This window comes from Bombus impatiens, unplaced genomic scaffold (genome assembly GCF_000188095.3).
Source record: "Bombus impatiens unplaced genomic scaffold, BIMP_2.2 scf_0263, whole genome shotgun sequence".
NCBI lineage: Eukaryota > Metazoa > Arthropoda > Insecta > Hymenoptera > Apidae > Bombus > Bombus impatiens.
In genome coordinates, this window is record NT_176682.1 from 789,608 (window position 1) to 808,025 (window position 18,418).

Sequence of the window (18,418 nt, forward strand, 5' to 3'; positions counted from 1 at the left end):
AAAAGCGATTCTCATTACCGCGATAAAACTAGTACGATATCATGTGAACGCGAGCACGAATAAGGACAGGGACGTGACGTGCAGGGAATTTCCAAAATTACCCCGGGAAAGCCCGTTCTCCGTCGTGTCGTTCACCTCTGAACGTAAAGCACGCTCTTGAGGGACCACCATCGCATCGTTTCTTGCTTCTCATTCTTCGGCTTTGTCCGGAGTGCGGTGCTAAAAACAGTCAGTCAGAGCACTTTGTTCTTATCTACGTCGTTTTATCGACTACTGACAGACCAGTCCAAGTACTTTGTGCCGTATAACGAATGTGATACATGGTGTTTGTCAAGGGCATGCGGAAGGAACGTCGCGTGGATTCTTCGTGTTCTGGATACAGTAAAACGTCGATTATTCAGGCTTTTGATTTACCAGGCTCTTTTAATAGTAGAAATGTACTTTTCGCTATATTCGAACTTCTAGTTAACTCGTGTTACATCCATTGGGTCATTTGCGATCGGATACAGTTGTTTCGTAAGAATACGATTCTAATATAATTCTAGCCATAGAATCTAGAAAATACAATTCTATAAATCTGTAATATAATTTTAACAAAGTATTTATAGAAAATATGATTCTGTACATTTGTAATCTTTGTAATTTTATTTGTAAAATAATGTAATCCTAGCTGAAGCACCTAGCAAACATAATTCTATGAATCTCTATAATATCTCTCCGTTATAATGAAAGAACCTAAGAAATATAATTCTAAGTCCCTTCGTGTGTTCTCGCATAATGAATTGTTTCAAACGTAGATTCAAGCGTGTTTGTTTGAGAAACGATTGTAAAGGGTGCGCGTTACTCGTGGAAAAGGCGGCGTGCGACCAACAACGAAGCACTGTTCTCAATGGTAATCGTTAATCGAGACTCAGGAAAGGCCAGACTTCAATTAAGAGCCCTAGATGCTGTCTGAAGAGAGGCTGGCTACGTTGGACCGGACTTAAATGAGATGTGAAAGAAGAGTATGCAGCTTTATGGCTTGGCTTTTGCATTTTACATTTTTCTACGTGTGCACCTATCTGTATACGCTTGATGGAAAGTTAGCAAATTTTATGGATCATTGGGGTATAATTAAGTCGAGTACATTAGATCATTAAATCGTTGTACCTTAAACGTCGATTTTAGAACAGGAAATTATTCGAATTGTATCGCCTTCGTACTGTGGAATACAGAAAAGATAGAACAATTAGATTTAACTTATTTCTTGTCAAAAATTATAGTCTACGCAATGTTTGTTATGTAAATTTCAGATATAAAGGAAACTTTTACGTAATCGGAAAGAAAACAGTTTATCAGAATGTAATAAATACTTCAATTTCATTAAACTTTACAAAATTGTAGTGAATTGGGTATGTTAAATTTGGCTGTGTGATAAGTAGGTCTATGGAAGAAATAACGGCGAAACAGAATATTATAGAAATTCTTGAAATTCTTTCATAATTATCAGATATTATGCGTTAGTATCAAATATTAAACTAGAGCAACGCTGACGACATGAGTTAATATATTTTAATTATATGCTTTTAATTAAATTATATGTAATTTTAATTATATGCTTTCAATTAAATTATATATAATTTTTATTATATCCTTTTAATTAAATTATATATAACTCTATATAATTTTAGTTGTATTTCATTTCATAATATATTAACATTTTGGTCGCTATCGTTACAGTTTTTTATGAAAACACCACTGATTTCCCTAGAGGAAGATTTACCACAGGAACGGTTTACCATACGGAAGCCATCCACAGGCTTCCACCAATAAGATAACCGACTTAAGAAACCGATCTTGGAAATGAATAATCCCCTCTTTCTTGTGTAGAACACGATGTTAAACACAATTCTAGTATATTTAGTATACTCTAGTGAAGTTTAGTGAAAACGTTTACTTGCACAACTATATAGATACGAGGAAGAAAAATGATATTTCTGTTTCGGTAAAACTTCTCGGAACGCGATCGCGTCACGTGTGTCTTTCGAGCGGGACTTTCAAGGCGATGGAAAGTATCGACGAAAAATAACGGTCCCAGGAGCGATAAAAATCGAGTCGGCGATGTTCTATATTTATGGAATAATTCGTAGAAGTCGCGTTTTGAACCGGAAGAGGTCCTCGAGTATGACGCAACGACACGTGCTCGATTTCGATTTTCCTGGTACGATGATTCTGTGACTTGTGCTATCGAATCCTCGTGACTCATACGCAGTCGGCGCCTATTTAGTAATCAGATGTCTGCGGACGCTGTTAATACATGCGCGTATGTACTTGATGCATTTATGTAAATCCCGTGGATCGTTCGCGTAGTCTATCGATGTCGATCGATCGAGTCTTTTCCTAGCATGATGAAAGGGGCCACGTGACTTGAAAGCGATAGCCATTCGCGTTCCTTTTATGCCGTTCGGAAAAATCCCGAGATTTCCGTTTTCGATAACGACGAGCGCTGTTGATATGTCTCTTGCGATATGGTTAATATACTTTGATATTTAATACGTCTAAAACGTTTAGTCTTGTCGCATAAATATTACACAATATATTATTACATATATTTATTTTTTATCTATCGGTCCCAATTTTATTCGATTTATGATAATTATATACATAGATATACGTATATATTTTAATATTACAAAAGAGAAACCTGTGTTACGCAAGATACGATTCCGACAATCGAACTCTAGCTGTCGCGCTGAAACTTTACTCTCGCGAGGTACTCGGAAATGCCAAGTATTCCTGAACGGCTACACTTCCCCGAAATTCCCCCCCAAAAAAAAACCTTGAAACACGATGGCTTAGCGTGATTGAAAGATTTCTGCGATTTCTCCCCGTGTTTGAGAGAGAACCATCTCTCGATCGCGTTTCGGTGGCCGGAATGAAGTCATCTCTTATCCCGGCTAATGCAACCTCTTCCCTCGTGTGGCTGTAGTCTCTTTTTCTGTGTTTTTATCCACGAGGATTCTCTCGTCTCTCCTTCGGGTGTTTCACGTGCACTTGTGTTGCTGGCGTATCCTCTCGAGAAAAGAGTCGAGCATATCCGAAGATAGCCGAAGCTGCGAGGCCGAGCCCGACCAGGCGACCATGTGGTGATAGCGCGATGACAGAAGCAGTAGAAGCACTGTCAGTGTCATTACGACTGCCGTTGCGCGCGGTTGTTCAGCGAAGTTTCGTACGTCTCTCTTTTCCTCGTTATCTTCTTTTTTCTCTCGACGATTTCAATGAACGCTGGCATTCCCTTAATCTCGTAACGATTCTTCGAATTCAAGAGTTCAAATCGAAATCGATTTCACAGAATAATCGACGTTGTTCTGTCTGTAAACGAGAAATTGTTTCTGTACATCGACTGCGTTATTTTAGTACGCATAGTCGATATAGATTTCGTGAACAGGCACGAGGTCGCGAGGAGCCGAGGATTCGAGGTGAGTTCACGCTTTTAAAAATTCATTGCCATTTTTGGTGCGTTTACCAGTGGTCAACTTTTTAAGCGTGTCCTGCAAGCGTGACAGCCGTAACGTTACGTTATTGTTGATGCACGCAAGGAACGATTATGAATTCCGCGATAAGAGCTCGAGGCTAAATGACAAAAAGCGAAAGAAAAAGAATCGCGGACCCGATCGTGGATTCGAAGTATTTATGGACATCGAACAAAGGATGGTAGCTGGATATTTTCTTTTCTAATAGCATCGTTATCTTGTTTCCTGGCTGATAGCCGGTGCCTGTGCTTTTTGTTTTCTTTCGCTCGATGCACTTTAGACTCGTCACAGTTGGCTTCGTGCACGTGCCTCTTCCCACGTACATATAAGTAAGCTTTCACGAATCGGCTAGTAGTCGGGACTCGAACTCGAAACCTTGACGTCCCGAGTCGATAATGTTCCCGGAAATACCGTACGTGTTTCCCTTTCGTAATTACCGAATAACGCGTAAACGTCGTTTTAACGGTCTCACGCGATTTTATTTTCGCTATTTTACTATAGATAGCGTATCTTGATATTGTATGGAATCGTACCCATATAATAATGAACCGACATAACATTTCATAACGCGGTGAACTATGTATATATATTGTAATAAATCCTATGTTCTATACAATTATATTCTATCAGTAAAATAATTTGCAACATAAGCTATTAAAAAATACTAATATATTATATTATCTTATATGCGATACATTATATGTCAACTAACTATATTAAAAGTATTAACATTTCAAGATTTTATCGATAATATACAAATACCAAGATAAATGCGTGAGTCATTTGAAAATTTGTATAGAATGTGTTATAATGTTTTGCAAATATTTATGCGATCGAAAATATACCTATCCCATTTCCCTATCTTTTCGATAGGAACCAACGAGTGTCTACAGTCTACAGCATAGAAAATGAACTTGTTCGTTATGTAACTTACATGGTATAGCACACAACGGTAAAAAAGCGTAACAAACGGGGAAAGTTGTGAGCGCGCAGTCGATCGCCGCGTGTTATCGTGTTTACATTCTTTGTTCTTTGTCCAGAGCTGACGGTGCATCGATGTTTGCGCCGGATCGCGCTTTTTAGCGTCCGCTTCCTCTAACGTTTCTATATGTGTCGGATTGTCGGGGGAGAGATATATTCCTTACTGCAAACGGTCCGATTTTTCACGAGCTTTCTATTAGCCTCGGTTAAATTTAAACGCCTCGACCACTCGTTCTCTTCGTTATGGAAAATTTCTATCTAATTTTTAATCTGTTAACTAGGAAAGACGTAACTGGTGTTGATAATCTCCTGGGTATAATATTATGTTTATGTAAGGATTTTTAACGGTCTATTTTTGTTAATAATGTATCATATCATATCATATCATTTACAGGCATTAAAATCGACCCAATTGCAATTGATTTGTCTTCGCGTACTTCTAATTTCGTGATTATAGAAACTTCTGATTAAAGAGCGACTCGGTTAATAGATCAAGTTGATATCTGTAATTGCGTTATTCTTGCGCTACTAATTGGATATTGTAGCATGTAGTTCGGATTCGTGGCACTGATTAGGCCACGTATGCATTTATGTAGTCGTATAAAACAAGATGATGCTCTTTTGAGATTTTTCTTTCCTAAATTTTACTTATTTGTTAATGTGTATGTGTATATGTATATATATATAAAAGCTAGTGTATTATAATTTTTATAATGAAAATAGAAACACGATAAATGGATTGTTTTAGTTAATTCATGGGAATTACGTTCCAATAGTGGAAAACTTACATTTGTAAGTTATATTTTGCATATTCGTATGTAGATAACTTCTGGTTTTAGAATTCCGTGTAATTTGCGCATAGTATTACTATTGTTTCCCTATCGAGCTCGTAGATGAAGAACAGCGAGGCAAACGGAATAAATGATTAGAAAATTATTCCACTATTAAGTTTTCTGTTTCCGAAGAGGACTGGCATATAGGAGATTGTGATTCGAGACGAGTACCCAGAGCAAAGAGTTTCCTAACCTCTACGCGGAATTATTCTTCTCACTTCTTTTCATGTATCGTTTCCTTATATGAGAACGTGAAACGAGAAACTAGTTTTGCATATTTTGCATTGCATAAGTGAATCAACAACATTTTAACTTCAGTTAAATTTAGATTTCAATCTAAATTTGAACTTGCAATTGAATTTTGGAATTTGAACATATGCTTGAATTCCTAGATTCGAATATGAATCTGAATTTTAAAAGTTGAATTTCATTTCGAATTCGTGCTTTCAAATCTAAATTCCGTTTAAACAATTGAAGTCTTTTAAATCGAGCGTGTTGTAATGTGTTCTTTTTTCTTTTTTAACATTTAGAAAGGACTCGAAAAGTAAAAACGATTTCCTTTGTTATCCAAGGCCGCGTGTCCATGTCGTGCAGCAGTCTGCCATGTCTTTTTTTCGTTTCGTACCACGATAACGCCTCTCGGTCCGCGTACCAACGACGTAATTGCGTTATTATTTACCACGTAATAGCAACCGTCGCGTAACGGCCACGCAGAACGAGAGAAAAAAAGAAACATGTCCGTGCACATACGCCGGGAACATAGCAATAACGAACGATAGATTATGCGAAACACGTAACAATTGGTCCATCGAAGGGGGATTAAAACATGATTAGAAATTGGAACGCATTCTCAACCATATATGTAAGAAATGTTATTTACACGTTCGATTAAGCTAGATAATTGTATCCGTATCGTTGTATACGAACTATCGCGTATTTTATTCTATCTGCGCCGTTTCGTATTGTTGGTGCTTATCGCTCATTGGTCGTCTACCAGATAGCATAGAGAATAATAGAGAGAAACTACGAGATTAAACAAATTATCGTTAGATTGCGTTACTAGCAAACGTAATGCGGAGAAATCGTTCTTCCGCCGAAACCTGTAATTAGCCGGGGAAAAAATAACGATAACTACATTGTTCAATCGTAGAAGAATCGCCGTCGCAATTTGTTTGGCCGGGAACGCGTCCTTGAGTCGCCCACGGAGCTGAGTTGAGCGCTCCGATGATCTTGGCCTGACATTTCAATGCCCTCCGCAGAAAGGTTTTCGTGGAAAAATCGTTGCTCCGTCCGTTATGTCCCGACCGTTTGTGCACCGTGTTCATTTTGTTTTGAGACGCCACGTGCGAAAGCGTTTCGGTCTCATCGTCGCATAATTAACCAATGTAAACGGGCCTGCAGCATTTGATCGTGAAAACAAAAAAGCGAAATAGAATTCAGAACAGATACCGAAGATCGCTCAGGCACGCGTTACGTTTACCACCTTGTACCGGTCTTACAATGGATGTCTATGTTATTACGTAAATCAAAAATATCCATTTGAGAAAAGATATCGTCAGTCGGTAATAATCGATGCAAATGGACCTTTGATTAGTCAATCTTTGACCACGATCTTCTTACGCAAAATCAAATCGTTTCCTATTTGTTGCGCGTCTAGTTTGACTAGATGAAACATCTAGTTAATGTAAAATTGTATTGAAACGAGGTAGGCGATCTCACGGAACGTTCGATGCAAATTTGTCGTTCCGGCGAACAGTCGAACGGTTCAGATCCGCTAGTTTCCTGTTAATTGGACGCCCTCCGTGTTCTTATCGGGGCCGGGAAATATGCTGGCAGTTCCTGGAATTTGAAATTGACGCGTGGGCGGAAGGGAAGGCATTGAGATATCCGAGGAGGGTTGCTATAGTTAGATTAATATGGATAATAGGTTATAACGAAGAGCTCAGTGTATTTCGCGGAAATGTTTATTTCTGCAAAAATTTTATTCATCTCGACAAAAATCTATTACCATTTTTCAAGTCATTCAATTATTTCGGAATATTTATTTTCATAGATCAAAAGATAAATATTTTTAAGCTGGTGTTTTTAATGCTACTTTTGAAGAGTCAAATAGAAGAAATGTTTTCGTTACACGATGATCTGTATTTATGGGTAACATAATAAGATACTACGGGCAGTGTTGCATGGTGTTTTGTGTTTAAAAATTCCGAGCACTACTGGCTGATAAAACACCGGAGATTGTTTATTGAAATCTGGCTGGCACACATGTTTTCGTATCAAGTCGCGGAGATAAGCTGGTTTTGAATGTCCATCTCGTGTTCACGAGCCACTTCGTGACTGGCTGGGACACGTTTATTTCCGAATGACGCAAAAGAGAACAGGTTTTCCGCTACCGCGTAGCGGGTAGCGTATTCTAATTATCGTCATCTCTCTTCTCCTCCTCGCGTGGTCACGACAGACGCGTTAAAATACTCATTTTAAATAACCAGTCGACTTGCTTTGTCGTAAACAGTAACTGCTAATCGCCATATTTTCACCAACGTCACAGAAAAATATCACCAATAACACGACGGAAATGACGAGTACATTCACATTTCGACATTTTAACCGTCATGATAATCGTCGTTGATGTAGTCCCAGACGCTTGTCAGGTGACCATGCGCACAAACATATTTTCAGAACTAAAAGAAAAAGCTGCGGCTATGGTGGCGCTGTGTACGCATCTTTAACGAAGCGATGTATACGAAGGAAGCCACATCCTGGAAACGATTCACGCGATAAACGATAATATCGTCCAAACATGCGTTTCACTATCGCATCCAACCAATTCCAATATAACGAGTAAAAAGCTTATTCCGGGAAATCTTACTTAACAGAGATTACATTATGAAGTCGAGGAATCGATTAGTTCGATGAAACAACTGGTGCGAAATTTTCGTGAAGTTTTCGGGATCGGAATGTTTCTCGGTTGGGTCGAGAATTCTACGAAGAGACCTCTTGGCCCCTTTCCAAGACGACGAATCGCGGGGAGGCCGGCGTCGACGACAAACGACGCTCCACAGGTGTTTAAACTTAGAACTCGGGTTAATTAAGATCCTCCAGGCGGACGCGCAATTGGGAATTTCGGAGATGCTGGGAAAAGCCGCTGCTCTACTGCGAATAAGCTCTCAAGTATCAGCTGGTATTTGGTGTTACGGCTGTTTTCAATTTGTTTCGTGCTCGCGAGTATTAACTTGTCTGTTGGTAACGCCATTAACTAACTTCAAACCTAGTAACGTATCCAAAGTGATAAAATTCTATGTTACTGATTATACCTTATTCTAATTTTATATATCAGTAATATATCAGTACATTTTACCCTAATTCTATATGTAGGTTACTAATGATATTTTATTCATAAAATAAAGTTAATTCGAATAGTTGTATTTTTAGAACGGATATGCAAATTTCTTAGACCATTAGCGATTTCAAAGATAGCGTGTGCCGATACTTGATATTTTCGCAGTTAGTAAAGGTTTCGTCGCATTAGTATAAATCTTTTGGAACGCAGTGGCTACAGATAAATCGGTAGGAGCGTTAAGTTGGAAACTTCGGACCATTACGCGATTCCGAAAGAATGTCACTGTTGGCGAGCGGGGAACAATGGAGAAAGTCGTAAAGGCACCCCTTTCTTATCTCTTCGGTCATAAACTTTGGCTACACACTTGCATTAACTACCAAAGGCTTGTCTTCGAACACTTTCACGAGTCATAAAACGCTATGGACATAAATATGATATTTAAAGGGAAAAATTAAAATCCAACGAAGGGGATTTGAACCCGGGTCTCTAACTTGGTAGGCAACTCCAGTATCAACCGAATCATTCAGTTCTGATAGTCTTTGGCTAAAAATTAGTTTGTAAAAAAGTTCTTAGAAAATAGTTTCATTAAATTATCTATAAAATAACCTAATTTAATCCGTTCTGAATTTTTGAAAAATTATTTTTATTTAGCTACATACGGGAAATAACGAGAAAGCTCATCAATAGCATGTTGCAGATTTAAAGAAGGGCGCGGAAATCTCTCCCACCTTTTTCTCGTCTGGCTCTCTCTTTCTCGTCGTCTCTTTCTGTCAAGCGCACATACTCGAAATTCGAAGGTTATTTTTAGATTAGGTTTCCTCGTCGCGTATGGCCACGAAGAGCAGAACGGCATCGGCAGGCTCAGTGTAAGAGAGGCGTCGGTGGAGGACGCAGTGGTGACGAACTCTTTCGAGAAGTGAGAAGAAGAGCGTGTACGAGGGAGGAGAATCGAGAGTGTAAAACAGAACAGAGGGAGAAAGAGATTGAGGGGAGGGGAGGCGCACACCGACGTCCAAACGATCTCTCACGAACGAACGATCGACTGAAATTACTTTTTTCTTACATTAAGCCCCTAGATTCTTTTTCGTTAACCCTCCACGAAAACGAGTTCGCTCGTACTTTCCTTTCGACCCTGCTTCCTGTATTTCCTATAAAAACGTCTCCCTTTCCTTCTCCTCTCACGTGATTTTTTATTAATTTTATTTATTTATTTCTATCGACGACGAAACGAATAACTGAACGAATTAACCGATACCACGAACTATGGCAGCCACCGCCATGGATCCAGTCGACATAGCTAATATCCTCGCGCAGGAACTGCTTTATCAGCAGGTAATCCCCATACATGTTGCAGATTTTTACAAAATCTTCCACTTTTATTCTTTCATACTGTACAACGTAAAATTGTTCTCAATGTTTTGGGGGCAAACCGTTTTTCGTCGAAAAGCTAGTAACAATGTCTAAGATATAGGATTTACAGTGATTAGTGTGGTTTTAACCATAACCTAACATAGACACATAACCTATCTAGCGCTGTCAAGCATATGCTGTTTTTGTTTACGACCAAACAAATGACGGTGTCATTAAGCGAGACTTGTTGAAGCAGCTGCTAGATTTATTTTGAAAGAGACGGATACTCGACTAAAGCTGTATCTTCTACCCTACACCAGTAAATAGATCCAGGCATTAAACAGTCGCTACCGCGTTCGGGTCCACATGTCCTCTAAGTAGGAAGCTTGAGAAAAATCTAGAAACATTGAAATCGTGTACTTAGTTAAGTCATATATCGTGACAGACTTAAAACCATACGAGTTGTCTCGTTGTTTAGAAACTTGTCGCGATAAGAGAAGCGCGTGTATTTAACCGCATAGAGGGAAAAAAGAGTCTGTTTAATTCACAAACGGTCAGGCCGCGTGTGAAAGCAGCGAGTCTAAATTTAGAAAATCGCTTAAAAGATGGTACAATACGCTTTTGAACGGACCTACTAGAGGATAACGTGTCTACTGCCTATCGTTGTCGGATAGATCACGTTCGATTACATTGTTCCTTCTCACAAAGTAGCATTCTGTTTGAAGAAAACAGTCTAATGTCTAAAGGACCTCGAGGGGCTTCGAAAGCAACCGTCTAAAATAAACACACCACTTGGCAGGCCTCCGAAATAGTCTTTCATTCACGTTGTGGTGCACGGTTCGAGTCGAGCGAGCCAAATGAAGTCGACTCGAATTTGGAAAGAATTGTAAATTGGCGAGGAACAACGTATCCACATTTCATCGCGTTCCTTTCGAGGCACGCGCGCGCGGTCCTGACGCGAGCACGAACGCGATTCTGACGCGCACACGAACGCGGGAAAGGAAGGAGAGATGCGCGAAAAAAGAAACAACATGGCGGTCGCGACGGATGAACTTGAAGGAGAAAGTCTATTCGACACGCGAATGCCACACTATCGAGCTGCCTGTTAACGTATGTGGGGCCATTATTGCAATGCGGACGAGCAGGGATTGTGCAATATTGTGCAATAACGATTGGAAGTTCCACCGGCTTCGATGAAACAAACAGATCGTAAACGAATGGTCAGGTTGCGCATGAAACCGCGGAATGAATATTTTTACGTACCCGTAAAAACCGCTGAAACTATACCACGTGTCTTTGAGAAAAACAGCCGGTTGAAAAAAGTAACCTCGATGTTCAAGACGCGGCGCGAATATAGTGCCTTGTTAAAAGCTTAACCAATATCGCATACACACTACCGTCAGATATGTTTCCCGATATTCATAGTTCTCTCATCTGCCATTCGGACATTGAACAATAGTTTTATCAAATCGTATTTGACAATTTTTTGCCAGTTTATTAATTTTCCTAAAGTTTGACGAAACTGAAGTATCTATAATATTATGATAAACTATTTTTTTAAGTCATGAAAATTTTCTTGTATCTGTAGTAGACTTCTAAAGTAATTTATTATAGTAAATAATTTTTATATATTTTCTGTAATGTACATATTATTCCAATGGTATAATTATCATATCTTAACAATACAGTATGTTAGTTACTTTATATGTTCCATTTTATACGAGTCTTACGCATTACCTCACTAAATGATTGATATATCCAATTACAATTATTGTATCGCTCCCTTATATTCAAAGTGAATTTGTTTCAATCTATTTTCCGCGGTATAAAGTTACGACGCGTATGTGCAATGCCTGGAGAACAGTGGTGGTTCACCGATTCATCATCTATCTCTTTCTAATTAATCTTTTCTTTATTTTACTATCTTTTCCTTGTCTAAAAAAATGTTGCGCCAATATCTGACTGCGGTACGTTTCGCAATGATTTTCTGGTTGCTGATATCGCCCTTTGTCCGCTCGTAACGCGGGCCCAGGGCAGATTAAAACAGCAAACGCATCTATTTATAGAAAGAGTGGTCGTGTGTGTTGCTCGGATACGTTATGTCGCGCGCGCGAGCACACTGCGTTCGTGCGAGTTCTCTCTCTCTCCTTCTCTCTCTTGTCTTTGGTGTCGAACACAACGGGAAAAGAGAGAGAGAGAGAACAACTACATCACAAAACGGAAGACGTGCTGCATACCAACGGCGACATCGAAAAAAAACCACATTGCGCATCTGCGTCAAATATTTCTGAGTATTTCGTTACGAGGGTGTCATTGGGGTTGACATTTGCCGACCATTATATCCGTTTCTCCACTATCTTGATTTTTTGTTATCGTCTGCTACGTTTGCATGACCTTGTTGCTTGATTGATTTCAAAATCGCAATCTCTCGGCGATAATTGAAATGCTGTCCTCGTAGAGATGCATGTCAATAATTGTGTATTGTCTTGTAAAACATTTCTTACTCCATAGATATTGTGTTCATATTAACTCTAATGCGATTCTCGAATTTCTGTGTTTCATTTTTCCTCTCATTTTAACAAACAATAAAGATTTATAATGTTTTAAAAAGAATACGATAATCATTCTTTCTTATTTTATTCATATATGTAATATTTTTTATCATTACTCAAGTGGATACAGTTGGATTGTAGGTAAGCAAAAGAACGCAGCAAAGTGAAATACGTATGTATGCTTGTTGAATATTAGTGGATATTAGTTTTCAGTATAGTAAGCCTATCTATGATGTAGTTACACGATGATAATTTGCGAAGCAAATATCTATCTATTTACCATAAACGTCTAGTCAGTAGTAAAAAATGGAAAGCCTGATTTATTACAATATTTGTTGCCTCGCGGAAAAAAACACGTAACGCAGCGATCAATGTTTCTGCATACCTCTCATCGCGATTGAATTAACGATGCACGATGCGGTAGATACTAGAATCGAGAGTAGACAGCTATTTCTAGAAACAATGCATATATGTATGCATTTTGCCGTTGCAACATGTTAATGCGGGACAATATATTCCAGTAACTATAACTACCGCATGTAAAATACGATTCTTAGGACTCTCATAGTTTTATATAATTTTGTTCTAACCTAAAAAAATGATTAATAAACAAAACGTTTGACATTTATATGAATTTTCTTAAAAATTTCTTTATTTATCTTTCTTCTCTTTTTGGATTTATTTTAATATTAGTATGAATTATTATCATCTTATGATAGATATTTGAGTAGAATAAACACGAGTATGATGGACGATGTTGTCGATCGAAAGCATGTCGTGACGCGATCTTCGGGCAGCCGTTGACTTGAACCTGCACAGACACGTCTGACAAAATGATACAGAGTTCATCCACCAGCGCCACATATCGTCTGACATATTCAAACTGACGATGCACGGTAAGGTGAACGGCCCGTCGGTTAACGAATGTGCCGTGGCCGTGGTAATAATCGCAGTCTCGTGACCACTAAAAAGACTGATAGCGCAAGCATTTCCTTTTATTAACCTTCATTCACTCGTTGAATTTCAACTTTTCAAATTTATATTTTCTTTTTTTAATATCCGCAGTCATTTCTTTTTGTTCCATCAAAATTCTATATTTAATGGCATAAGAATTGATTTTGCAGTAGTAAGTTGTCATATAATTAACGCTAAGGGTGGACTCAGTAATGGACAATTGATTGCTTAAATAATTTCATAAGTGTATGTGTACAACAAATATCTTGTAACTTCTATATACATTTTCATATTTGTTTCAAACTTTGTCAATGTGATCATGATACTTGTATCTTGTCATATGTCATACAAAATTTTCATAAATGTTTAATACTTTTATGAGTAATTGATAATTAAGTAATAGGAATTAAATGCAACAAGAATTGTAGAATCATTTTATCGCTTTCGCAACGGATAAATACAAGTCGACTTAAGATGGTAAATTCGATAATCCTCCAATGCAAACAAATGAATGTCGTTTTTTGTGTTTCCTAGATAAACGAAATCGAGTATATCGGTTTCCTTTTCTTTTCTTTAAAGGGTAAGTGTGACACGATAAGGGCCACACCTTTGTGTCTTTTTTTCAATCTGATAAAGAAAAAACCACAGTTATAGCTTATAAGAAGTAAATAACGACTGATAAATTTTCACGCTGGTAAATCCCTCTAAATTTATCAAGCTTTCAATAACTACAGTTTATAACGGAACTGCTTTTTCTCGAAATGGTCAGGGCTGTAAATTTCAGATCGTGCCAAATCGAAAAATCATACAGAGTACGTATGTATACGTGACAGCTTCCAAGTGCATATATCGTCTGATTTATGCGCATGCACGCATCAGCCACAGCTTACAGCAAATTACAAACTCGTACGAAGGTCGAGACGATGAATTAACCCCGTCTAACCTAACTTTTTATACATAAAACAACGGAAGAATATTCAAAGAAGAAATTTAGAAGATTATCCAATTTGTGAATAAAAGAATGGTTTTAAAATCTACGAAAAAATGTGGTTTTCGTAGATATATAAAGGAATAGTATCTGAAAACTGAAATTCCAGAACAGTGTGACGCGCGAAAACAATTTTGTAACGCCTAAGTTTATCGCTCCGAGCATTCCACAAGTTTACGCGCGAACAGGGAGCGGATAGGTGGGTGAATCTTGTGGGTGGGTGATTACTCTTCTGTTAAAGTCGCTACCCGTTGGTATGCTAAGTAATTTTAGCGATGACACACGCGGCAGCGTGGTAGCCCCGCGATTATGAATCGTAATCATGTTATAAATACATGCATAATAAATTCTCACGCAAAAGTGGAAGAGTTCTAAGCCAGCTTCTTCAAATATGATTCACAAAGCATATTTGCATTCTGACAAGTGTTAATGAACTGATAGACAATAGCACACAATTTAGAATACATATACATTTCGAATGCTATATAGATAGGTGCAAGGTTAGTGATCTTGGTTCTTATTTCTATTAACGCCAAAAGGTTGTTCAACTGTGGAAATTAACGTAGGAACGTATCACGTTGGTAATGTCACTTAAAAGATGACACCGTTGTAACTTGAACTTTTATAACCTGTTTTTAAAGTTCAGCGAACTTCTTTTTGCTTTACCTAGCGAGAAGCAAAAAAAGAATGAAAGATAAAACGTGGAGGAGCACGACATTGAGTTAATTACAAGATTAGACGCGAGATGTCATCGATGATCTATCACGATCTTTCCATTTGAAGAATCTCGATGTGCAATTCCTGTGCAATGATGCTTGAACTCTGGGAAACGTTCAATTCCTCTGACGTGCGCTATCTATCCCGCGCGAATCGGCCTTCGTTAACGATCAGTACGGCTCGTAATTTTAGAAATGATAGACCTCGGCTGTTTGGTGTCGTTGTCTCTCGTCTCCTTATGAGACTGAAGGTCGCGATTCTTCTCCTTCCTGCGTCCTTTTGTGCTTTCTGGGAAACGTGTGCGTCGGGTATAATACGTCGCGCGCGTGTCCCCGTCTGCCGATTGGTCGACGCGATGGCGAACGCGAGGTTGTCGCTACGTGAGCTGCGATTCGAGCCAAGTCATTAATATCGTCCGTAGTTGGAGACATACACACTTTTATAACGTCGATGAAATCCATCCAGTCGACCAATTGTTTCCGCGGGCGACTGTTTTGGTTCGTGTCACGGAATAAACCAATTGATTTTTCGATAGCTAAATCGATGGTTTCGATTTCATCGCGTGGACGGAAGAACAGACGACACGACAGGTGGCGCGTTCTCGTCGATAGTACCCCCCAGACGATACTATACCACACACACACACACATATACATTCATAACGTATTCTGTGCACGTGTTCATACTTAATGCCGAGAGATTAACATCACCTATTGTTAATATCGTATGTTACGAGAGTCGTATTAAAATTACGGTTGACTATCACGTAAGGCCATTAAATCGATGTAACTTTTAAAAGGCCCGCCACTGCTATTTTCGAACGCAAGGTAACCAACATCGGAACATGTAAATAGATTTCAAAATCGAAGATTATAGAGAAGGGAGGAAACCGATCGTTGTGGATAATTATTAGGAACATCGCGATAATTCGTTGTAATTTTAGCGATGATGATACCGAACGATAAACATGTGTACTTGCGTACCTTGAAACGAGCAGCCCCCAGATGCGATCTAGTTCGCGCCGATAGCTTATCGACTATTGGATCACGGATATTTTTATCTGAAACATCTCGTTGCATTAACGTTGGTTCGCGATATCAAAGCGAAAAGCGAGAAATGATAACGTTGATGGAAGTACATATCGCGTACCTTTCCGTTACCGTTCCTTCGTTCTCCCCGTATTTTTCCTTCTCCCTTTTTCTTCTTACGGTTATTGCGCAACGCCCTCTTTTTCCATGGAACGAAAGCGGTTATTGGAATCGGTTTCATTGCCTAACAGCACTTCGTCGATAATATGACCGACGAACTTCTTTTATATCTCGCCGAGCAATAAACGAGCGGTGATCTAACGCGCAATTCGTTTGAAAGGCAATCGCGTTCCGCAGACGAAAAACATCGGTTTCCTAACTGTTTTGTTATCTATCCGCACCTGGCAAACTCGCGTTTTATGCTCTGTGTTGCATGGTCATCGAGTTGCGCACCAGTCGCTCGTCTCTCACCTAAACTCGTGTATGTATATATGTGTGTATACGTGTGCTATCATTGCTGTCACTGAAAACCAATATATTACATTAGTCGTTATTTTTACACGTTTTATGCTGATTCTACACAATAACGAGGACTAATGTTTAAACCGTAGTTAATAAGCATATTTTTCTGCGGTTTAGGCAAACGTAGTGCTATTTTTGGTGCAACAAATATTGAAATATACCGAGGATAGCTCAAACGCCGTAATAATAACGAAAGTTTAAATTATTTTTTACTCTAGCTTCTAACTAAGGTGTCAGTCATGTATTCTCTTTAATAATTAAATAAAAATACAGCCAGAAAGAAATCGTTGCACTGTTTTATCCACTGAGAAAATATTTGAAAAGCATGTACTTCGAATTAAAATAATAATCATGTGACATCAAATTAATGTGTTGAAATCTTTTATTGTTGCAGCTTGTTTCTCTGGACGGACTACACAGTGGAGTGCCGACGCGGACGACACCGACGTTGACGCCAACGACGCTCCGGAGCATCGAGCAAACATTTCTAGAGCTGACCAGCGAGTCAGCGTCGCACAGTCGCGAAGCAGGGTTCGTGCCACCGTTGGTGGAACCTTCGCAACCGACGCCGGCACAAACGCAAAACACGGCGGCGCATCACGTTGTTACCACCACCGTTGCCGCCCCTGTGGCCGCCAATACCACCCTCGTGGACAGTCAACAGACACAGCCACAACAGCCAACCAGACGTAATATGGGTGGCAGAAGGCCTACCAGAACGATCGGGATGACCCCCGAGGAGGAGGAACGAAGACAGATCCGCAGAGAAAGAAATAAGATGGCAGCAGCTAGATGTCGCAAGCGGAGAATGGATCATACCAATGCCCTGTTAGAAGTATGTAATTGATGAAATCTGTTCTGAATTTAATCCTGCTGTTCCCCTCTGAAATAGATGTTATATATCAATAGATATTGTTAAAATATAGATACTTTATATAGTAATTGATTTCAGTATTGAATTCAAAGATAGTAATCTTACTGCCTTTTGTGAATTTCATGAATAAAGAATATATATTTCAAGATAGATAGATATCTTCAGAAGATATCTGAAGAGATGCAAATGCAAAGAGGAAGGGAAGAGAACAGCAAGGTTATCATATCATCCCATTCCATATTTGCGAAATTACAATTGCTGTTTTTTCTGTAATTAGATTTCCTAATGAAAGAAAGAAATATTCTAACGTGGAAAAAAAGAATATTAATTTATTGACTGCTCCACTGTTTTTGTACAATTCTTAATTCAAGATATGTACGTGTGTACAATCGGTGGCATACATTGTCACTTGTTTTACGTGGATTGGAAGTATCAGTGGCTTGAAATAAAAGTTCATATGTGCAAGATAGACTATAATGTACACTGTATGTGCTAATGTAATTCAAATATTAAGTTGAAAAAATGAAACACGAATTAAACACGACGAATTCATTTGACAGGAGACTGAGGGTTTGGAGCAGAAGAAACAAAGCTTGCAAGAAGAGATTCAGCAGCTACAGCAGGCGAAGGACGAACTGGAATTCATCCTAGAAGCTCACAGAGCGGTCTGTCGACTTCGTTCAGCATCTCCTCCGGATGTGAAACCCGTGATAAAACCAGAGCTTCCAACGGAGGATCAATTCGCCGCTGCGGCTGCAGCTGCGGTC

The 18,418-nt window shown here is 39.0% G+C and overlaps 1 protein-coding gene across 3 annotated transcripts in view; it reads left to right on the forward strand.

Moving 5' to 3' along the window:
• The window catches only part of LOC105680626 (transcription factor kayak), a 35,275-nt gene that overhangs the window by 15,045 nt on the left and 1,812 nt on the right, over positions 1–18,418 (forward strand). The window contains exons 1-3 of one of the 3 annotated variants that reach the window (XM_012384477.3): positions 9,511–9,998; positions 17,172–17,612; positions 18,212–18,418. In XM_012384477.3, coding sequence (XP_012239900.1) covers positions 9,930–9,998; positions 17,172–17,612; positions 18,212–18,418 — 717 coding nt within the window. In that variant the 5' untranslated portion in view covers positions 9,511–9,929. Of the gene's footprint in view, positions 1–9,510; positions 9,999–17,171; positions 17,613–18,211 lie in introns of those variants that run through there. The other 2 variants (XM_033320234.1, XM_033320235.1) reach the window with 2 other exon arrangements.